Here is a 24,355-nt window from a genome sequence, read left to right as displayed (position 1 = left end):
GATGAAGCTTCAGTTACGGACTTATCTGGTCTAGTGTGGACGTAACCTGAAAGACAACATCTCTGACAGTGCTGCATTCCCACGGCACTGGATCTAAATGCCATCCATTGGAATGGAAAAAAATAAATCTGACAACTTACATCCAATTCCAGTCATGCTATTGTAGACATGCAGATATCACATTAAATGGTATTATAAATGATGTAAGGAAAAATCATTGTGTCAAAATGTATTAAATGATATAAATTAATGAATATTCAGAGTGTTTTCCAGGTTTTTATAGTGGGACATCTGGTGGATGATAAAAATATTGAGGCAAAAGAAGGAAATGTCAAAGACAGTAGAGATGTAATGATTAGTGAGAGAGTCAGCTCAAAGAACTGGAAGGGTAAATTCAGGTATCTCCAAAAGCCTGGCTCAATCCAGTACTATGGACATTAATATCTGAAGCACATCTAGGAGGAGATGTGCTTCAGATCTAGGAGGACTAAAGGGACACAGGGGTGACATTTTTCCAACCAAACGAGAAACTCCACTTCTGTTGCACAGTTCCAGATCGGGGTTAAATTAGCATTTCTGTCTCGTTTACAATGAAATAAATTTAATATCAGTCAACCATATATATGTTCCTTCAGGCCAGCGTGTACAACACAGTACAAGTAACTCACACACAACAGGTAAGGTTATACTACCACAACTAACTTAACAAATAATAAGGAGCATCTATGACACAAGTTAAACAATGAACAGTGAACAGTGCTGGCACTTCATATGTGATGAGACCTGGGTGGTGGCAGGGAGTTGAGTAGTCTTACAGCCTGGGGAAGAAGCTGTTTCCCATCCTAACAGTTTCTGTTCTAATGCTACAATACCTCCTGCCTGATGGTAGGGGGTCACAGAGATTATCGGATGGATGTGAGGGATCGTTGACAATGCTAAAGGCCCTGCATACGCAGTGTTCCTGATAAATATTTAATTTTTGAGATACAGCACGGAATTTACCCTTCCAGCCCTTCAGCTGTGCTGCCCAGCAATCCCCCCGTTTAATCCTAGCCTAAATCACAATCCCTTGTAAGGACTTGCGGTCAGCTGCCTTATAATTCCCATACAAGATGGTGATGCAGCTGGTCAGGACCCTCTCAATAATGCTGCTGTAAAAATTGGTTAAAATTGTGGGAATTTGTGGCTCAGTTACCTCAGGAAGTGGAAACACTGCTTTGCTTTCTGAGCCAAAGAGGTGGTGTTGAGGGACCAGGTAGATCGTACCCTCCCCCAAGGAATCTGATGCTCTTAACTCTCTCCATGGAGAAGCCGTTTTTGTGCAGCGAGGAATCGTCAGCCTGCATGTTCCTAAAGTCCAGAAACATCTCCTTGGTCTTGTCCATGTTGAGACTCAAGTTGTTGTGCTGGCAGCATTCTACCAGCTGCTTCATCTCCTCTCTATCCACCGTCTCGACATCATTGTTGATGAGGCCAGCCACTGTTGTGACATCAGCAAACCTGACGATTCGGTTTGAACTGGCTCTAGTAGTGCAGTCACGAATCAGCAGTGTGAACAGCTGTGGGCTGAGCACGGAGCCCTGGGAAGTGCTGGTGCTTGGCGTAATGGAGCTGGAGATGTTGCTACCAACATTGACCGTTTGTGGTCTTTCTGTCAAGACGTCCAAGAGCCTGCTGCAGAGAAGCATTGAGATCCAGTGAGGGCAGTTTACCCACCAACTTCTAAGGGATGATTGTATTAAACGCTGAGCTGAAGTCAATAAAGGGCACCCTGCCGTGTGAGGCACCATTTTACAGGTGGGACATGATGCAGTGGAGTGCAGATGCTGTGGCATTATCAGTGGACCGTTTTGAGTGATAAGTGAACTCCAACAGATCCAATGTAGCAGGAAAATGGCGTTTAATGCAATCCATAACCAGTTTCTCAAAGCACTTCATTATTGTTGACCTCAGTGCCACTGGACAGTAGTTGAGGCAGGATACTGCCACCCTCTTAGGCACCTGGATGATGGTGGCTGTCTTGGGGACAGTGGACTGTTCCAGAGAGATGGTGAAGATGTCTGTTAAAACCTCAGTTAACTGGGCTGCACAATCTCTCAGGCGCTGCAGCCTGACGTGCTTGACTCTGGCTAGGGTCTTCTATAGATCTGCTGTGGCCAGACAGAGTGCGGGCTCCTTGTTGGGGTGGGGGGTGACCCTTCCCGCAGGTATATCATTCCGTGTATCAAATCATGCATGAAAGACATTTGGCCCATCAGGAAGGAGGCATCACTGTCATTGACACGCAGGGTGGACTTGTAGTCTGTTACAGTCTGAAGGCCCTGCCAAATGTGCTGTGTGTTTGCAGTGCCACAGAAACCTTACTTCCCATTTTTCTATTTTCTATTTATGATGTTTAATTTAAATTTTTAATATTTACTAATTTTAACTATTTTTAATATTTAATATTTGTAATCCAGGGAGTGGGAAGCACAGAATCAAATATCGCTGCGATGATTGTATGTTCTAGTACCAATTGTTTGGCGACAATAAAGTATAAGTATATTCTATATGAATAATTTTGTTTTGCCTTCCTGATGGCAGCTTCCCAGCCTCTGAGCCGTGTCCCAACCTCTGCTGTCAGCCATAGCTTCTGATTTGTCCTCAGTGCAATTCTCTATGTGGCCAGTCACAGATCCCACATATTCATTGATATTAAAAGTGATAGTTATAGGTAGCCACCTCCCTGAACACATTCCACTTCTAAACAGTACCGCATTGGTGAGGTTGATCTACCTGGCCAAGTCTTTATCTCCCTTTGAACTGATTTGACTCATTTAATCGGTAGTCAGTATGCTGGAATTAGCAGAACAGATAAATGGTCAGAATATCCAAGGTGGACGAAGGAGCAGCTTTGTATCCACCATGGATATTGGTATAAACCAGGTCTAATGTCTTCTCACCTCTGGTACCAAGGTCAACATGCTGGTAGAATTTAGGCAGGACTGTTTTGAAGTTAGCACGGTTGAATTTGTCAGCAGCAATAAAGAGCCTGTCGTGGTGTGTGGTTCGGAGGTCACTGGAGGCACTGTAGAGCTCGAGCATTGTTTCCGCAGCATTAGCACGGGGGTGGGGGGGGGGGCGTGGTTGCGGGGAATGTATACAGCAACAATCACAATGACCGTGAACCCTCTCGGTAAATAGAAAGGCCTATACTTCACTGTTAAAAACTCACCCAGAGGCCAACAGTAGGTCATCACGACTGAAGCGTTCACACACCAGTTCTTATTAACATAGATGCACAAACTTCCTCCGTGTATCTTGCCAGAGGTTGCAGGGTCGAGAACAGGGGTTCCCGACCTTTTTTATGCCATGGACCAATACCATGAAGCAAGGAGTCCACGGACCCCGGGTTGGAACCCCAGCTCTAGCTGAATGGCCGCATCAGGGTTGGTATCCTGGAGCCACGTTTCCGTCATAGAACACAGTTTCAAGTAGAAATAAGGGTATACTGTGCTCAAACATGATCTACTGGCACTGTGCAAAATTAACTATTCTGAGCCACAATATACAAAAGGAAGTTAGGAATAATTTATGAGTCTGGAGTAACCATTTAATGATTGTTTCCCAAGGGTCACTTCCAGGGCTTTGGTGTTTAATGACAGATTGGTGGAATGGGTGAAGTTTACTGCAGGTGCAAAGTGAAGTATTTCAGGAGGAAGACTGGGAAAACAGTATATTATGAAAGGCAGTATCATACAAATGGGTGCAGGAACAGAGAGAATTGGGTTATACATATATTAACCTTTGAAGATGGCAAGATAGGCCAAAAAAGTTATTAAAAAATGCTTCCTGGCCTTTAAAATGGATTCCCAGAAGTGGGGAAATCATAGGGTCATACATCACAGAAACAGGTCCCTTACTTACGAAGTCCATACCAACATTAAGCACACATTTATCCCGCATTAATTTCCCATTATTCTCTCTATCTTCTCAACAACTCCCGTGGGATTCCACGACTACACACACACACACAATTACAGTGGCTTATTGACCTAGCAAACCACATGTGGCTGGGAAAACAGGAACACTTGAAGGAAACACGGTCCCAGGGAGAAGGTGCAAACTCCACGCAGCCAGCACCAGAGGTCACAGTTGAACCTGGCTTGCTGAAACTGGGAGGAAGCAGCTCTACCAACTGTGCCAGTCTGCCGCCTGACTATTTGACACTTAATTTTGTCACATCGCCACAGGAAGAATGTGAAGACGAAGACAGGGCAGAGGAAGAGTTTAATAGAACAGATCTGGTAATGAGACTTTAATTGCGTGGATTGGCAGCAGGAGCTGAAATTGCTCTTAAAGCTGAGAAGGTTTTAAACCAACAAGTGCTGAGAGACAACGAATAAAGAGAAACTGCTTCTATTAGGGGAGGTTCAAGACCTGCAGATTTAAAATGATTGGTTAAGAAACCAGGCGTGACACAAGGAAAGCCTCTCTCACCACGTGCACAGGCACCATCCAGGTTTCACTGCTTGGAAGGTTCAATTGTCACATCCGAAAAGAAATTGTATGTAAATAGTGTCCAAGTGAATGTGGCCCACCAACTGCCATCACCATGCTTGTCCAAGGATGGGATTTATGTCTGGCATGCTGGCTCCACTATGCTTTTCATATAAAATCTATCCCAGAGCACATTATTTTTGAACAGTAGGGGATTAAACATCTTGGCTGAAGGATGCGTGCATAAGTGAAACAAAAGTAAGATAATTAATTAACAGCATTCTCAAGGCTGGCTTACATCCACATCTTTCATATTACATAATGTAAGAAGGAAGCATTGTGAGAATTTGCGGCTTACTGTTGTTTGGCCTCCGTATTTCTCTCAGCAGAACCTTTACATTTGCAGTCCTAGCATACAGAACTGCAGTTGTCTGATCTGAGGTGCTATCAAGCCATGCAGTATTTCTAAGCAACGCTGGAAATTCAGTCTGTGATATCTAGCCCCTTTCTAATCAAAGCACTCAGATCATAGCACAGAAAGGGGCCTTTACGCCCTTCAAACCAATGCCACGATTTCCCCTCTCTGAGCAAGTAAGCCTCAGTGTCGTCTAGTACTTGCATATTCCCTCCCCTTCAAATGACCATTAAGTTACTGCAGCAGAGAGGTGGATCTGGCAGCTCCTTGTGCATAGCTACGTAGCTTTCCGGCTCTCCTGTTTACCTGGACCACATAACTCTCCTGCTGTCCTGCTTACCTGAGCTACATAGCTCTCCGACTCTCCTGCTTACCTGGGCCACATAACTCTCTGACTCTCCTGCTTACCTGGGCTATGGCGACCTGGCTCTGCTGCTGCTGCTGTTGTAACTGTTGCTGGAGAAGTTGGATCTGGTGGTGAACCGAGAGCGGGGCACCTGAGGGCAGCTGGCCAGCTGAAGGCAGCAGCATCTTTGGGGAGGCGGTCAGGATGCTTGGGCTGTCATCTCGGAGCTGCAAGAGAGGGGGAGATGGGTGAAGATCATTACTAAAGCAGGGAGAAGGATCTGTTCCTTTTCCTCATACATTTCCCAAAATTAGTGAACCTTAACATAGTTGAGCAACAAACCATCTGATGGAGGAACTCAAAGGGTCTAGCAGCAGATGCCATCTCACTGGATCTTCATTCAACCCTGGAATATCTGAACAGCAAAGGTGCATACATCACGAGGTTCTTTATTGATTACAGTTGAGCATTTAATACCATTTTCCCCTCAAAACTAATCAATAAGCTCCAAGACCTGGGCCTCAATACCTCCTTGTGCAATTGCATCCTCAATTTCCTCTTTAGTAGACCTCAGTCAGTTTGGATTGGCAAAAACACCTCCTCCATAATCTCCATCAGTGCAGGTGCACCACAGGGATGCGTGCTTAGCTCCCACCTATGACTGTGCGGCTAAGCACAGCTCCAACATCATATTCAAATTTGCTGATAACAGCACTGTTGTGGACCATATCAAGGGTGGTGTCAAATCAGCATACAGCCTCTCACTCAATGTCAGCAAAACCAAGGAACTGACTGTAGACTTCAGGAGAGGGAAACCAGAGGTCCATGAGCCAGTCCTCATTAGAGGACCAGAGGTAGAGAGGGTTAGCAACATTGAATTGCTGAGTGTTACTACTTCAGAGGGCCTGTCCTGGACCCTGCATGTAAATATAATTGGAAAGAAAGCATGTCAGTGCCTTTACTTCCTTAGGAGTCTGCAGACACAACATCAAAAACTTTAACAAACTTCTATAGATGTGCACTAGAGAGTGTATTGACTGGCTGCATCATGGCCTGGTATGGAAACACCAATGCCTTTGAACGGAAAATTCTACAAAAGGTAGTGGATTCTGTCCTGTTCACAGGTAAAAAGGCCTCCCAACTATTGAGCACATCTACATGAAATACTGTCATAGGAAACCAGCACCTATCATCAGAGATCCCCATCACCCAGGCCATGCTCTCTTCTCACTGCTTCCATCAGGTAGAAGGTACAAGAGCCTTGCACCACCAGGTTCAGGAACAGTAACTACCCCTCAACCATCAGGATCTTCAACCAAAGGAAATAACTACACTCAGTTGCCCATTCACTGAGATACTCCCACAACCAATGATTCCACTTTAAGGATCTCTTATCTTATTTCATGTTCTTGTTATTTATTGCTATTTATTTATATTTACATTTGCAGTTTGTTGTCTTCTGGTTGATCTTTTATTTCTCCTGTTACAGTTACTATTCTATAGATTTGCTGAGTATGCCCACAGAATCTCAGGGTTGTATGTGGTGACATATATGTATTCTGATAATTAAAGTTACTTTGAAGTGTTGAGGGAAAGGGGAAGAATTCAAGATCAAGTTTTATTCTCATTCTACAATACATAAATATAGTCAATCAAAACAGCGTTGTTCCGGGGCCAAGATGCAAAACACATTACCAACAGCACATAGCACACTGCATATATGGTTATGCTTTCAGGAAAACATATTGTCACAAAGAAAACATTTTAGTCCAAGTCCCTGAGTGGCATGATTGTGGAATTGATGGGAAGTTGTCCTGGTCCAGCTTGTTTTTCCCCTGAGTGAACACTAGAGGGCAGCACCAATGGGACAGGCTAGCCCCCAACTCAAATACGGATTCCAGCGTGTTCTACAGCGGTTCTCCACACCACTTTGGCATCTCCTCTCCTCGTCAGCTGCAACCGGCGACTCTGCGGCCTCGGCCTAGTCTTCCCCAAAACTGTAAGGTAAGGCAGCTCCCCCGCTGTGGGTATCGCCAATGAAACAGTGAACCAGACTTGCAGAATTCCACGTGACCAATGTCCAATAGGGCCTTGCAATCACAAAGAATGCCCAGGATAATCACTCACACTGCACACTGTCCAACGGTACACCACAAGTCCAGGTGAAAACGCAACAAAGATACGCAAGCCAAAGGCTTAATTGTCCTGTGCACCCCACGTACAATCACCACAGATGTTTGTAATCCAAAATCGAACAAAACACTCAGTAGGTTGGGTAGCATCTATGGAGAAAGAAGCAACTAGAGCTTATGTTTTTAAGTTGAACACCCTTCATCAAAACTAAGGAATGTGTATTTCTCCCTAAATATCCCTCATCTGTAGTTTTTATTTCTCTTCCTCTCTCCCTCTCTCTCTCTCACACACACTGTATCTCCCTAAATGCCCTCATTAACCCATTGACTACAGGACCTTTTAAACTTATTCCCATCTCAATCCTGCCCTTACTTGTCACCCATCTCTTTCCCACCTTCACTTCAACTTCAGACTGACTCATTTCTCAATTCTAATGAAAGGCCTTCATTATCTCTCTTTAAATAGATGCTTCCTTAACTGCTGAGGGCTTCCAATGCTCTCAGTTGTGTCCCTTGAAATCTTGTCCTTGGATCACAGGATTACCCAGCATGGAAACTGGCCTCTCTCGGCCCACCATGTTCATGCTGGCCATCTAATACCTATCTACATTATTCTCGTTTCCCTGAATTTGGCCTGTTACATACCTCATGGATGTCTTGTGACTGTCTTATGACCATGATGTAATTGAGTGTCTTATGAGCATGATGTAAAGGTCTTGTGGAGGTCACATGATATAATTTTCCTGCCAGTGAGGTCACATGATGACATGTTCTCAACTGGTATATAAAAGGGAGACCCCTGGTGACACAGTAAATTTTCAGTTTAGTTTTGTATTAGATACTCCGTTTTGCTGCGTGTTCCGCTTATGACGCAGTTTTGTTTTAAAGTGGAGTTTTACTTTCTATTGTAAATAGTATTGTAGAGTGAAGAACTTACCAAAGTACAGGAATTCACCAAGTTGAGTAATTTTGATATCGTTTGGCGGTTTTGGAGAGGATCGACCTATATTGAATCTTGGTTCAAGAAAAAGTGACTTGCAACTGAGGTATCCCCTGCTAAAGTAGGAAGGATAGTGCAGTGTCTATTCTCCAGAGGAAAAGGTCAGTTCCTTTAAACCGTTTTATTTCCGTCGTTGTGAATCCTGCAGACAAGGCAGGTTCCGGCTGGGATCAGCTGTAATGTCACGTCTTCGAGGAATTCTTTACTTCAGGAAAGACTCTCCTAATTGTCTGTATAAATCTCTTGGACTTTCGAATTTACCATTCTAAGAACTGTGTTCGAATTTACCGCTTTAAGAACTGTTTTCGCATTTACTCTTTTAAGAACTGATCCAGAGTTTGCCGTATAGCAGTTAACTTCCAGTTAAATTAGTCGTTTGAATATTTTTCGCCATTGTTCATCAGAGTTTAATAAGTGTTTGTTTGTCTTTATAAAACCAGACTCAATTGATATATTCATTGTTGCCGGTCACGTGACAAGCCCATAGTCTTCCACACTTTAATTTCAATTGCAAGTACGGTTATTATCAAAGAATGTAGAAATTATACAACCTTGAGATTTGCTTGCTCACAGGTAGCCACAAAGCAAGAAATCTGAAATAATCCAATTTAAAGAAAAAAAATACAGTAAAAATAAAAGACCAACACTCGATGGGCAAGAGAAAGAAAACAAAAAAAAAATACAAGTCATGCAAGCAATTTAAGTGAACAACAGCATTCTCGACTAAAAATGAATCCTCAGATCTGAACCCTGGAGCAGCCCAGAGTAGGCCCAAAGCCTCTCTAATCAGTTTATCATATTAGCGGGCATGGAGCACAGTAGCCGGGCCAGTCTTCACAGCCTCAGCGCCATGGAGATCACTATCACAGACAGCGAGCAAAATCAGCTCCGTCTTTTCAGTCTATTTGGGCCAGCATTTAAATTGACCCAATAACGGAACAATAAGATGCTCCACACCCTGGACTGAGGAATGAAGATCGTGCAGAGTGAGTGAAATCGGCTCTCGCCTCCGATCTGGGATGGCGTTTAAATTGTACAAACAATGCATTGTGCCTTGCTCTAGGACCCATGCACCACTGGTTAAAGTGCCGTTTTAAGTGTTATTACAAAAGGTTTCTTTACATTCCACTCTATATATAGTGCTCTTCCAAGGTATCACAAACATGAGGACACAGTTTTAAGGTATGGTGCAGGAGATATAAAGGAGATCTGAAGGATAGGTTTGCTTACGCTGAGAATTGCTGATATCTGGAATGGGCTGCCAGAGGATCTGGTGGAGTCAGACACAATTAATACACGTGAGCTACAAACAACCTGACAGTAAAACTTGGGACTGGCGCAGGGATTCAACCCAAAAAACATCGACAATTCCTTTCCACTCACAGATGCCGCTTGACCCACTGAGCTCTTCCAGATTTCAGCACCTTCAGTCTCCTGTGTCTCCACTGCACTACTGCATTTCAAAGTCATTTACCAACTTTGAAGTAGTCAAGGCACTGAAGAATGCAGCCCTGACATATGGGATTCCTACAGGTGGATATGGATCTGGTGCTACAACTCTATGAACATGCTCCTTTTCCTGTCTGTCTTGCTTCCAAAGCAATAAAGTTGGGGAAAACCTCTAAGTGGCATCACAATATAGAGATCAGCACTGGTTCTCCTCTGCACCTACAGTAACAGGTTAATCTACCCTGGTTGCTGGTTACTGTATTGAGTTCTTCCGGCCTATGCGGGGAGCCAGACAGCATTGGGCTCCAAGGTTTTTTCAGCACCTGAATTAACTAATTGTTGTTTAATGAGAACCGTTTATCATTTAGAGTTCCTTGTGTTTTTCTTGAGTGACTTGCTCTTTGTAAAGCGGCCTCCTGGTGCTTTCTGTCAAAACTTGTTATGTTTATTTTGAATGCTTGGGGATTCCATGTTACTTGGATTATTTAAGTTGGTGCCTGATTGTGGGGTCCTAGTTTTGAGAATGTTATGTCTTGCAGTGTTGCTTGGCCGAGCCACCTTTCTTCTGTTGGAATTCTTATGAATAAAGTCTGGTCGCTGTCTCTATATTGGAGCCTGTCTTTCCTCTGCACGTGGTTTCCAACATTGCCAGCGCACATCGTGACAAGTTACGAATCCAGTTGTGTCTGAGGCCCCAAGTACTGCACCCTATGGTGTGGGATTTACACACGTTCCTTTGCCTGCTGTATAGTTGCAGATATGTTGGGAAGAGTGGGCAGTGTGCATGTCACAGTGCAGTAAGGACCAGTGATCTACTCATTGAGTTAGGTCCACAGGCTCAGGACCCATGGGTGTTGTTCCAAAGGACTTTGGCTTAAGGTTAGAGGGTAGGGGCTGGCGGGGAGGACTTACTGAGTGGTTTCTATGAAGCTTTGAGAATCAGGACAAACAGAATCATGAGTTGGCAGCCTTTGTGGGTTATTGAAGAAGGTGGGAGAGTTTACTAAAGAGCTCAGACCTAGTCACTGAGCCCCTGCATTAATTCTGAAGTCTGTAGGGCCTCGAAAACCCAGGTGTTCACCCACATGACAGTCAACCTCGGGAGTAATATGAGCTCATTTCCACGGCCTTTTCTTGAAGGAGTACTGCAGGGGGAGCGTTGTTGGTAGATTTGTCTGATCCTGGCCGTCAACATCTCAGAGGATCTATCCGGGGCCCAATGCACTGATACAATCATGACGAGGCACACCAGTAGCTATACTTCATCAGGATTTCGAGAGATTTGGTAAAACTCTATCAGATCTCTACAGATGCATGGTGGAGAGCATTCTGACTAGTTGCATCACTATCTGGTATGGCGGTTCCAGTGCATAGGGCTGAGAGGTTTCACAGATTTATAGACTCAGCCTTTAGCATGGACACAATCCTCCCTACCAGTGAGGACATCTTCAAGAAGGCAACATCCATCACTAAAGACCCTCACCATCCAGGACATGCGCTCTTTTCATTACTACCACCAGGGAGCCTGAAGACCCACATGTAATGTTCTAGGAACAGCTTCTTCCCTTCCAAAATTAAATTTCTGAATGGTCAACAAACCCATGAACACCTCGCTCTTTCTCTTTCGTGCAATTTATTTATTGTAACCTATAGTAATATCTTATGTCTTCCACTGTACTGCAGCCACAAAATAACAAATTACATGACATAAACCTTATTCTGATTCTGACCCAGAAACGTTGCCCTTAGCAAAATGTGAGGCACGAAAAGGACTACCTGGGTAAAATTTGAAATGGGATCTATTATAATCCACTCCAGGAATGAGAGCAGAAAACTGAAATAAAAAAGGCAAGCAAATGAATTTCTCTACCAATGTCTTTTACATTTCCTATTCATACGTTTGCCATCCAGTCTGTTGGACAGCTGGGATTCATTGTAAAATCAGAACACAGAGCTACTCTAAAGATGCAAGTTGCTCACTATAATGAAAAACACATTTAGTGTCATTTTATGATCAGTAATAAACAATGAGTATTGTTTCCTCCACAGATATTGGAAAATCTGAATTCATTCTTCCATTGGCATAATTATAAAAGAGCAGATAGCTTTGCATCCAAATGTGCTATCAGCTGAGCAAATATTACACGAAACTAGTCCAGTTTTCAATGAGATTCCATTTCTAATATTTGATTCACTGAACATCAACTGTCAATTTAAGTCTAAAGAGGCCTAATTTCACTGTTAACCTGAAGAGTCGAAGGGGCTTTATCTCCAACAAAATCAGGCAAAACACGTATTACTTGGATGAATTGACTTTCTGCTTCTGATTTATGTCTAGGAACAGCTAATGACAATTCTAATGGGTGATTATTTAATGAGCTTACACTACATGCCTCAGTCTGCTGTTTTCCCATTTAAGTTCAGAATGCAGCCAAGGAATATTATTCCAAACGTATCAAGTACTTAATCTCTATTATACTGCAAAATGTAATTTGCAGACTTCAACATATTGTTTTCCTACATTGCTTTTACATTTTGTCCTGCTTGTAAACTCAGACAGAATATCAAATATTAAATTTTGGAATGACTAATAAGAGGTCTTCTCGAAGTCTGATAGAAATAATTTTATCCAAGGAAAAGAACATTAGTTTAGCCCAAGACCAGAACTAACTAGGTTTCATTTTTGTCCTTTACTAGTCTGGATATGCGTTTTCAGTTTCCCAGGTTTAAATTCCTGCTTTCCATTCTTTAGAACAAACTGCACATTTTATGTAGTAACTGCAATCTCCCTTTTCAGCTCTACAGATGTTCCATTTACACTTCCCATGATTTCAACTAATTATTTTGCTGCAGGAATTAACTTTCCATCAATCTATAATCCTTTCCAGAAACATCAATGTCATCTTTGTGAGTTCATATCACCCAATTAGAAAGCATTAGATTAAAAACTTGCCGAAGTACAGGATTGTGCTTAGCTTAATAAACAATGCTCCACCAACAAGGACACAGCATTGCATAAAATAAAAATTACTACATTAGATAAATACCATCATTTCAAGGCTTAATTTTACATAATGACATCATGTGCTTCTCTGTCAAATACACAGCCTTTTAATGGAATTGTTCTATTATTCATATCAAAGAAGAAGTCAGTGATTGCTTTGTACATTCAAACAAACGGGGTGAAGAAATAAAATCTCTGTGGTACAGTGTGTACCTAATTCCACAACCTAAGATTCTCTTATTAATTCTGAGCAAGCCATTCTGATTCACTGCCCGGTTAAGTACTCAGAATGTGTGAAAGTACAACACAATATGGGATAAACCCCCAGACACAATTAGCAACGAGCAAAATGACTTCTGAATATGAAAGCCGGATAAACACAGCCCCATGATGGTAGGGTATTAACCACAGATTCAATTCGCTGATTCTGCAGCAGAAAATTGACCATAGTATGCAAAGTCTAAAAAAAATCATGTTCAGAATATCTTAAAAAAAAGCACAAAAGGTCAACTATTATTGCAATATGCAGACCACCTTTACTCCAAATTTGCTGAATTAAATTAATCTGCTCAGCAGCAGTGCTGATTTGATCCTGATTTTATGGGCCACTCGTCCAGTTCTATTGGACCTGTAATGTATACCAACCTCCTGATTTAGAAGTTGGCAAACACAAGCTGGGGGCTCTCTGCATCAGAGCAAAGGCGTCAACAAAGGCCCTTATAACAGACATCCCACCTCTCCCGGAAGTGTCGGGAGTCTCCCGCATATTAATAGTGGTTCCCTGATGCCCGCAAATTATATACAATATCCCGGAAATGAGAGGGAGAGCAGAAGCAAGAGAGAGAGAGAGAGAGAGAGAGAGAGAGTGTGAGCGCGAGAGAGACCACGAGAGAGAGAGAGTGAGCATGAGACCACGAGAGCGAAAGAGCGAGAGAGAGCGAGCGAGACCATGAGAGCGAGAGAGACCATGAGAGAGAGAGAAGAGAGAGATAGAGAGAGCGACCACGAGAGAGAGAGTGAGCACGAGAGAGAGAACGAGCATGAGAGAGACCGCGAGAGCGAGAGAGAGCGCGCGAGAGAGACGAGAGCGAGAGAGAGAGCGAGTGCGAGAGAGACAGCGAGTGCGAGAGAGACGACAGCGAGAGAGAGAGAGCGTGAGAGAGACCACGAGAGCGAGAGAGAGAGAGAGAGACCACCAGAGCGCCATGGCAGAGTGTTCCAAAAAAAAAGAAAATTTAAAACGTATGTCACCCCAGACTACACTGAAGTGTACCCCAGCCTAATAGGGGTCAAAAATAATGACAGTGTTGCTCGCTGCACTGTTTGCAACAGTGACTTTTCTATTGCCCATGGTGGGTTAAGACCGTAAAAGACATGTTGAGGTGAGTTTACCAGGTGTCATTCGTTCATTAGCATAGCTAACGTTATTTAAACTAGTTGGCTAGCTGCTCAGGAGCTACTCTATTGCAGACATCCCACCTCTCCCAGAAGTTCCGGGAGTCTCCCGCAAATTGATGGCGCTACCTCCCTGAAATGAGTTTTTGCAGGGTGGGATGTCTGTTATAAACTTAGTGACTGAGCACCTTGAATAAACTAAATCACAGAAACAGATTATCAGGCACATAGAGGAAAAGATTTTAGGATCTGCTCAATGTCCCCTTGAAGATTTGCAACATTTCCCTGACTTTTAGGATTCTTTCTGGCCCAAGCCAACTTCAAAGTGGGAGAAGGAGCATTTAGGTATCAAGTCCATTCATTGTGAGCATCCATAAGCAGCAGAAATGTGTACCACCCACAAACTACTCATCCACCCTCCCCAATAACCACCATCTGTGGAAGCATCTATACTTCCAATACTGGTTTTGGCAGCCACCTCAGAACCTGCAAACTCATATTGCAAAGAACCAAGTGATTTGGCTAGGAAGAAGACCTAGGAATAAGATAAGACCTCTTATCAAACTGAGCACTGTAATGTGGAGCATCTCTGGGACCATCAAGTAGATTCCAGCACATTGGCTGTCTGTGCTGGGATCCACTGCAATAATGATTAAACATCACCCTCTTTCTACAAAACTTTACCATCTCTTGAAATTATACAAAACTTCCTGAATCAGATTATCTAAATCTCCTGCAAGACAATTCCAAATCCAGTGAAACTAGTAAGATATCACAAACAGGTACCCAGTGAACAAAAAGTCACAGAAGTTTCCTGGCTTTGATCTTCCATGTAGGTCATTGGCATCTCTATATTGTCTCGGCAAAACGTGTAATAGATTTATAAAAAAGGAAGTGAAGTTTGATGTATAAGGTGAGCTGAAAGTCATATTCAGTGTGAGTTTGTCATCACGAACAGGTGATTAAACACATAATGAATGATTCACTGCCCGATGCATGAATATAATGGAAGTATTGCAGCAATATAACCTGCCAAACAGCCATCCAAATAATGAACAGGAAGCCCTTCTTTTACATTTCCCTTCCTCCAATGTCCACAAAGCAGGATCAAAATTCAAACCATACTACTGCACTGCTTGGGACCAGAGGAACAATCGTAACATACTGAAGTTTGCTGATAATCCAGTGCGAGGTAGGAGTGTGAGTTGTGAGGCAAATACACAGAAGAGGCTTCAAGGGGATATGAACAGCATAAGTGAATGAACATGGACTTGACAGGTGGAATAGAATGTGGCAAAATGTATAGTTATCACTTTGAAGGGAAAACAAGACTTTTCTTTTAATAGTGAGAGTTTGAAAGATGTTCAAAGGGACCTGGTTGTCCTTATGCAAAAATCACTGAAATCTAACATGTGGGGTTCAGTAAATAATTAGAGCAGCCAATAGTGTGTTAAACTATGCTGTCAGAGGATTTGAGTACAAGATTAGTGATATCCTACTGAAATTATAAAAAGCCCCAGCGAGACTTCACCTGAAGTATTGTATATAGGTCTGATTTCCATACTTAAGGAAGAATGATACTTCGGCCAAGAAAGCACCAACACCACTTCTTGATTTCCTCAGAAGGTAAGAAAACCGGGCAGATGCCTGATAACTCTAACCAATTTTTACAAATGGACCACAGAAAATATCCTACCTGGATGTGAATGCTCTGCCCATGACCACAAGCAATCGCAGATGGTGATGGACACTGTCCAGTTCATCACATAAAGCTGTCTCCCCTTCATCAACTCCATCTACACTTTCCTGCTGCCTTGGAAAAGCAGTTAACATAATTAAGACTTCTACTCCCACGGTCATTATCTCTTCTCCCATCTCCTGTCAGACAGCAGATAAAAAAAAGCTTGGAAGTATCTCCCATCAGACTGAAAGGTAGTTTCTACCTGTACCTGTTATAGCTTCCTCACTGTTATCACTCTTGAACTCTCTCTTTTCTACTGCCCGTTCTGCTGCCTGCTATTTGAGGCAGCAGTAAATAAAGGCCCTCCATCCCTGTTGGTGTTCAGGGCTTCTTCCATCATGTCAGTAGCTCAGTTTTCACTACTGTCAATCATGCAAGTTCTGGATGGAGACTAAGGAATACCATTGCACTCAGGTGTAGAAGGATTCTTCATTGCTGTTTCCATACAATCTTGTGTTATCAATCAGGGTTGTTAGCCCTGAGCTGAACCCTTGAACCTGGAGCACCAATGGACCACTCTTGGTCTGGCCGCTACCTTTTGACCTGTTTGACATGACCCTACCAAGAGCCAAACCTTAAAGCTCTGACTCCAGCCTAGATAGCTCTCTGGGTCACTGAGGCAGACAAGCCTCTGAACCACAAAGTTGTGGTCCTCTTGGAGGATTATTCTTGAACGGACCTCTTATATTCTAAGAATAATCTCTTGATGTTGTTGTGGCTCTTGCACGTTACTTGTTTACTTGTGCAATGTATGGAGTTGGCCATTTTGACAGAGATGACACAAGATAAGACATAAGATATCCTAATGTTAAAAGGATCAAGGAAATTGTAGAGAGTAAAGAAGCGGGCTTTGAAGCACAGGATCAGCCTTGAGCATGGGCTGTTAAATGGCAGAGCAGGCTTGGAAAGGTTGAATGGCCACCTCTGCTCCTTTTACCCATGATTCCTGGTCTCTAAGCACAGAGATATTTCTTACAGCTGGTCAAATGTGAGTGTGAGTGAAAATGTTAGAGAGTGAGAGATGCGGCTAAGTCCCTGACCACCATCAAGCACAAATTTACAAAAAGGAAAGAGAAACAAACAAAATCAGAGGGAGATTTCAAGAACGTGGACACTGTTGCAATGGCAAGACCTGAAGAGGAGGAAGAATGTGGGAAAACACAGAAACAGGCAGCAAATCTATCCAGTTGCAAAAGCCATGAGTGAGAGAATAAACTAGATTCATTGTTCTTGCTGGGCAGAAGTTCCTGTGCAAAATGAGAGAATTTACAGGAGAGTGCACACACAGCAGAAGTAGTGAGAAACAACAAGCATGACAGGGGCCATCCACTGAGGTATAAATCACACAGCCATATTGTTCTGATTAAACTCCACAGCTGAGCACAGTGGCCAGTGAATTGAGACTCTATAAATATCATTCCCAGCTGCAGCTTAATTAACTGATAGGTGTTATATTACAGGACAATCTCCAGTCACTAAAACCACAGCAGCCTTCTTAAAGCAAAGCCCTCTCTTTATAACCCATGAGTGGGTTGAGTACAAGCCGAAGATGGGGTAGTCGGCAGAGTGAGGGCACGAGCAGGGTGTTTATTCAGTCAAGCCAAGGACAGTAAAGCGTCCGGTCAAAATGACTTCTACGTACAATGCTCCCGCAGTCGATATTTTCTGGATAGACCATAAGTCATATATTTCACTTTCATGTCCTTTATGTTTGTGTTCATCTTGAATGTGATTCTGGAACCATTGGAGCCTTTGATTTGCAGTTTGGAGATCATTTGGGTGCTTCAGCAATTCTGCAGTAATTGAGAGGATTCCGAGAGACAGGGGCAGTGTATGCAAACCTCATTACAAAAAGACTGCGGGATGGGACATGTCAATTTTGCCAATTAAAGCACCCATTGTTCAACGATTAAGGGACGAGGAAGATTGAAACATTGAGGCAAAAGCGGGATGTGAGCGCCAGCTGCCTGCCTTTTGATCGCTGGTGGGATTGCTCTGCTATTGGAGAGAGGAGATTACCTTTTGATCACTGGTGGGATTACTCTGCTATGGGGAGGGGAGACTGCCTTTTGATCACTGGTGGCATCGCTCTGCTATGGAGAGGGGAGATTCTGCCACTGTAGCAAAGAGACTGTTACCCAGGTTTTCTGTGCTTTGGATATGGACTAGGATTATGGACTCTTTTTGGTCTTATAGCTTTTTATATTCTGTGTTTTTTGCCCAAACTTTCTCATTTCTTTTTGTGCGCAGGCAGGGGAGATTTGGGAGTTGATAATCATGCTGCAATTCTTTTCTTTCTTGGTGTTATAGCAATCTGGAGGAGAAGAATTTCAGTATTGTATACTTTGATAATAAATGAACCTTCGAATCTTTGTGCTCAGTCAGAGTCAGCAGGGTGGAACACTGCATCAGCCTCAGCTCTTTCAACGTAATGCTGCCATCACATTGTCATTACAAAAACTCAGCAGGGCCAAGGGCGAGAGGATTTACCCCAACAGTACTGAAGCTGGGACACTGATCACAGAACCACGGGTAACCCTGCTAACTAAAAGGCATCTCACTTTATTGAATAATTGAGACATCCACAGCACAGTAGATTATGCCTTCCACCTTCTGTTTGGACTGCCATCTTATATCTTTTCTAGCAGCTCAAACTAACAATGTGAGATAAGGCTCCTGCTATTATGCTGTGCTGATTCAGGTGGAGATCATTTTCAAGTTCACATCTATGAACTCTATCTACAGTCTAGAAATTCAATTGAATAAAACAGCATGTTTTTTCTGTACTATGCAACTGAAAATTGTTTTTTTTTCCAAGCCAGAATCAGAGGAACAACTACATCAAGGTTGTTTAGCTCCACTCCATGACTTCAGTGGGTATTTCAGTTTGGACCTCACTGCGCCAAGCATTGGGCACCATACTCCAAACTAGCCTGCCCTTGTGATGAATCCATTCATGTCAACATGACCAACCACTACAGCTTGTGACTGGTTAAAACTAGCTTTCCAAACCCTTCAGCTGTTGATTACATTTCAAGACATCAGATATGCTGATCATTAACACGATAATTTTGGCTTCAGGATTTAATTGAGAGCTTCTCAGTTGAAGCTCCCATCACCTTGGTTAGGGTTCATGCCCAGAATTTTTCCTAGTATAAATGATTGTACAAATTGTACAGTATTGGCACAATTTGTTTGATCCAATACTGTAAGATCTCTCAGATGTTCTCAGCTGGCAGAGTTTGAGCTGTGTAGTTGTACCTGGGAAGTATAACTTAAGTTGGGAGAATGAAGCTGGAGTTTATCCTCCATTGTCTATTCCTGCTCATTCTACACCACCGTAGAAAATACTGAAACCATTCTTCTGCCACAGGAACCAACTAGCTTCTTTCCACAAAGTCTACTTGTGTAAGTATTTATAGTGAAGGTGCAGGAAAATCCTTTGCAGTCACTGCAGCAATAAAGTAGTTTATCCAAAATGTCTCTATATAACTCTGCTCCCTCCTTGAGGTAACAAGCTGGGGTACAGGCTGAACAATCTGATGGTTTTAAATGAGTTCTTACAGGGCTTTTCCCTTAACAGAACTAACAGTGGGAAATAGTTCCTGCCAAAGCTGGCCTGTGTAAAATAATTGCATATTAATAAATCAGTTCCGTGCTGTTTAAAATTGATGTTTTGTTCTTTGAACCCAGCCAGAAAGAGACTATTTTTTATGTGCTGGTTTTTGTTTCTCTTATTGTTCTTTCCTATCCAGTGTCCATCTGAATTTATTCATTGCGAAGTGAAAATCACTTGGAATGCCCAAGTACTGCTATTCACACTTTTAATTAGCTCAGAGCTACCCAGATGTGTGTTCAAGCATCTAAAACATTATTGCAGGGAAGAGGAGGCTTGGATGGGAGCCACACATTAAATAGCCAACTTTGAAAGTTGACTCTATTGGTGAGGCTGTGTGATAAAAAAAACCTGGTAACTGGGGTTTCAGTAGCTGTTCAATTTTCCTTGGGCATTTCAGGCAAATCTTCTTTCCCCTCCCTCTGACTTACAGATCAAATAAAACTTATCAGATCCATTCACTTGATTTATGGCATCGAGCTCTCTGTAGTTGAGTGCTAACAAAGCAACTGAAAGTCAGATGTATGAAGGATTGGCTTAGTATCTTTTAGAATGTGAGCAGAAGAAAAGAAATGGCCATGAATTACTGTACTGCCATAGTGACTGCAAAGGACTTCCCCGACATCTTTGTAACAAATTGGGACACGAGTGCTTGAAACTTCAAAGTTCAAAGCAACTGAAAAGAGAGAAAATAGTATTTTTCCTTGTGAAGTGGAATGACAGAGTCACTTCTTCCAACAGGCCAGAGCTGAGAAACACTTGATCATCTGATTCCATAACAATCCCTAAACTGACCCTACTTTTCCTCCAATGGAGTGAGTTCACATCAATTGAAATCCATTTAGCTACTGGGATCTAGGGATCAAGCCAGAGGTTAAAAAAAATAACAAGCTCTCTTAAGAGCAAGTTCAAAGTACATTTATTATCAAAGTATATTGTACAACCTTGAGATTTGTTTCCGAACAGACAGCCACGAAGCAAAGAAACCCCAAAACAAACCCCATCTATGTATATAAAAAAAACTGTCCAATACTCAGTGTGCAGAGAATAAAAAACACTTTAAGCCCATAAAAAATAAAATAAAATAACATATAAAAAAGACCATCGAACACCCAATGTGCAATGAAAAGAAAACATCGTGCAAACAGTGACCACAAGCAAATAGTGTTTCTGAACTGAAGCCCATAAAGAGAGTTCCATAGTTCAGCGCAGAGATGAGTAAATGTCTTGGAGCAGCAATCCGAACCGGCCTGTACCTCACCTCAGGCCCCAACACTCTGAACATTTCAATCCGGCCTGAGAAAACATTGATTTATTGGGTGTCTAACAAGAGAGTGACGCAATTAAAAAATACTGGAGATACTCAGTAGGTCAGGCAGCATCTGTGGTGAGAATTACTGAATGTGATATGTTGATGCTGTTTCCCTCTGCACAGCTTGCCTGATCCACTGAGCCTTTACATTGTTTTTCTGTTTTTTTTAAACTTTAGATTTCTAGCATTTTCTGTTTTTGCCTTACTAATTTTTTAAATATCAGTATGAATACGCTGGGCAGAAGGGCCTGTTTCTGTGCAGTATGACACTGTATCTAAAAAGAGCAAGCGTTTATATTGGCGGAGTCTGGCCACACAGCACACCACCAGCCATCTTGTATAAAACCATTCATCCCACAACCCTTTCACCTGGACCTGTACTACTGAGGCAGTTAGCACGATGCTATTACAACTTGGGGTGTTGGAGTTTGGAGCTCAATCCCAGCCTCCTTTGTAAGGAGTCTGTCTGTCCTCCTTGTGGAATGCGTGGCTTTCCCCCGCGTGCTCTGGTTTCCTCCCACAGTTCAAAGATGTATCAGGCAGGTGACTGGTCATCGCAAATTGTCCCGTGATTAGGTCGGAGGTAAATCGGAGTTGTAAGGTGGTGCTGCTTGAAGGGCCAGTAGGGCCTACTCTGTGCTGTATCTCTAAATGCAAATATTGGTGAAATCTCATCCACAAGCCTTTCACATTAATTACCACATGATAATTTCCCATCATCCAGTATAGCAGATTGAAGTATCTCTCCATTGAGTTTGCCATCATACATTTTACTTCTGTTGTAGAAGAGTCTACTCTTCTGCGCATTAGCTGCTGAACCTATGGTCACTAAAGGTACCGACTTACACAAGGGAACCATGCCTAGCCAGACTGCCTCACTCAGAACGATTTCTGCCGCCACCAATCAAGTGGCTTTTTTTAATTTCACGCCACAGTATGCTTATTCTTTTAAGCTCACCAAGCAGAGCTAATCAGGCTGGAGTCTGTGTCAAGGTCATTTCAGAGTGAGCCAGAGGAGGAAGCCCCCACTCAACATGGGTGCACTACTACGTCGACTCAGGCCTAGGGGACATGGGTACATGGCGTCGGCCAAACATGGGTACAACCTGCTGACAAGCTGGCACAATCTAACTTACCGTGATTTTTGGAATCTGCAAGTTAGGTTGGCTGTGGATGGCTCCTGTCTCGACTATCTACAATGCAAATCAATTTGTCCACTCAAATATTGCGGCCCATGAATGCATCCGAGCTCTTCTCCCACTGCATTTCTTCGTTTTGTGAAAAAACTCTATTTTTTGGAAAGAGCCCCTTCGGCCCAGCAAGCCGGTTCCAGCCCTCGGCCATTCCACCTTTATGCTAATGCAACATTAACCCAACTTATGAATGCTTCCTACATTCCCATCAAATCTTTCCCCAAAAGTAAAAAACACACCAGGATCAATTTAAAGTAGCCCAATCACTCTACCAATCCATACAATCTTAGGATGTGGGGAAAAACCAGAGCACTGAGACAGAACTCACATGGTCACAGGGTGAATGTACGCTCTGAGTTGCAATAGCATTTTGCTAACTGCTATGATAATGCAATTCCAAGTGAAAGGGAAGGATTTTGTAGAAGATTTGCAGACTGTACTGATGGTCAGGGCTGAATCAGGGTCTCTGGACTGTGAGGCTGTGGCTCTACCAGCGATGATTCAACTGCTACTGCCCTCTTATAAACTGAGCCATTTCCGCTATTTAGCCTCGGCTCTTGTGGCTCTTGTTACTATTAAACTGAAATACTGAGATGCTGGACTGAAGTGTCAAGAAGATATCACCAGTCTAATGTTAGATTTGTCACTCCACTTTATAATGAAATATATAACCAAAATTGCACTGAGTTAGTATTCTGGGACTTGTATCTATTTAAAAAAAATTACACTATAACTGAGCCAAATCAAAATACCCTGAGGTAATCTTTGGATAATTTGCATTAGCTGAGCTTAATTTCCAAGAAAATTCCCTTAGGAATTTTCTGATCATTATTTAGAAAGAAAAATGTTGGCAATTTGTTCCACGTGTTCTATGAATCCACAAATATGTGAACAGCCCAGCTAAATCGCCGATTCTGTCCTGATGGTAAAGCATTTTGGATGAGTTTGAATAAGGAATGAGTGTTTTAATGACAGTTACCGATGTTAATTAGGTATATTTAAGGATGCAAAACACATTTACACTGAACAAAGAGTATGCTGAGAAGGCAGGCACATGGTGACTATCAATAATAACAGACAGGTTAAGCTTGTAAACGAGACTTGAATCCAAACAGTTCCTCAAAGTTAAGAATCAGTAGGAAGCAGCACCAGGGCCTTTACTGCCTCACGTAGACTGAAGCTCGGGCTTCTCCCACATTCAAAAGTGCATGGATGAAGGATTTCAGCCCAAAGCATTGACTGTTTATTCCCCTCAATAGATGCTGCTAAGACCATAAGACCATAAAACATCGGAGCAGAATTACGCCAGTTAGCCACCAGAATAAGTGACTGTTTGTGGCCTGACTTAAGACCATAAGACATAGGAGCAGAATTAGGCCATTTGGCCCATCGAGTCTGCTCTGCCATTTGAAACCTAACATCATAAATGGCTGTGATGCTTTATTCCCCATGCAGCTGACCACCTTTTATGCATACTTCAAAAGGCAGAATGAAACTATAATTTTGCACAGCTCTGCATATCTGTCTGAGAGGCTGATGTTAGAACATCTTTCCTAAGGGTGAAACCCTTGTAAGGTGTTGGGCCTGATGATGTACCTGGTAGTGTATTGAAAACTTGTGCCAACCAGATGGCTGAGTATTCAAGGACATCTTCAATCTCTCACTGGTGCAGTCAGAGTTCCCACCTGCTTCAAAAGGGCATCAATCATACCAGTGGCCAAGAAGGGTGGGCTGAACTGCCTCACATTTACTTTGATGTAGTGCTTTGAGATGTTGGTCATGGCTAGAATTAGCTCCTTGCTAAGCAAAGACCTGGACGTGTTGCAATTTGCCTTGCACTACAATAAGTCTACAGCAAATGCAATCTATCTGGTGCTCCGTTTGGCCTTGGACCACCTGAACAACAGCAATATCTACCTCAGACAACTGTTCATTAATTACAATTCAGCAGTCAACATGAACTTTCCCTCAGAATTAATCAACAAACCTCAAAACCTGGGCCTCTGTACCTCCCTCTGCAGCTGGATCCTTGACTTCCTCGTTGGGAGGTGAGAGTCAGTCCACATCTGAAATAATATCTCTCCCTCTCTGACAATTAACACAGGCGTAGCTCAAGAATGCGTGCTTAACCCACTGCTCTACCCTCTTTACCCCCACAACTGTGTGGATGTGCATAGCTCAAACGGTATGCACAAATTCACCAATGGTACCACGGCTGAATGTCAGATGGTGGGGAGGACGTGTACAGGATGAGTTAGATCAGCTGGTTGAGT

The 24,355-nt window shown here is 42.8% G+C and overlaps 1 protein-coding gene and 1 long non-coding RNA gene across 5 annotated transcripts in view; one reads left to right on the top strand and one right to left on the bottom strand.

The window, feature by feature from the left end:
* The window catches only part of nos1apa (nitric oxide synthase 1 (neuronal) adaptor protein a), a 477,337-nt gene that overhangs the window by 57,482 nt on the left and 395,500 nt on the right, over positions 1 to 24,355 (bottom strand). For all 4 annotated transcript variants that reach the window (XM_063063836.1, XM_063063834.1, XM_063063833.1 and 1 more), the window contains one exon: positions 5,303 to 5,467. In XM_063063836.1, coding sequence (XP_062919906.1) covers positions 5,303 to 5,467 — 165 coding nt within the window. The remainder of the gene's footprint in view (positions 1 to 5,302; positions 5,468 to 24,355) is intronic.
* LOC134354696 (uncharacterized) overlaps positions 8,214 to 24,355 on the top strand; it is a 69,144-nt gene continuing 53,002 nt past the window's right edge. Inside the window, exon 1 of the long non-coding RNA XR_010019877.1 lies at positions 8,214 to 8,473. This is a non-coding gene — a long non-coding RNA (uncharacterized LOC134354696). The remainder of the gene's footprint in view (positions 8,474 to 24,355) is intronic.

This window comes from Mobula hypostoma, chromosome 12, assembly GCF_963921235.1.
Source record: "Mobula hypostoma chromosome 12, sMobHyp1.1, whole genome shotgun sequence".
Lineage (NCBI taxonomy): Eukaryota > Metazoa > Chordata > Chondrichthyes > Myliobatiformes > Myliobatidae > Mobula > Mobula hypostoma.
Note: the sequence above shows the minus strand (reverse complement) of the source record. Positions and strands in the feature narration are given on the sequence as shown.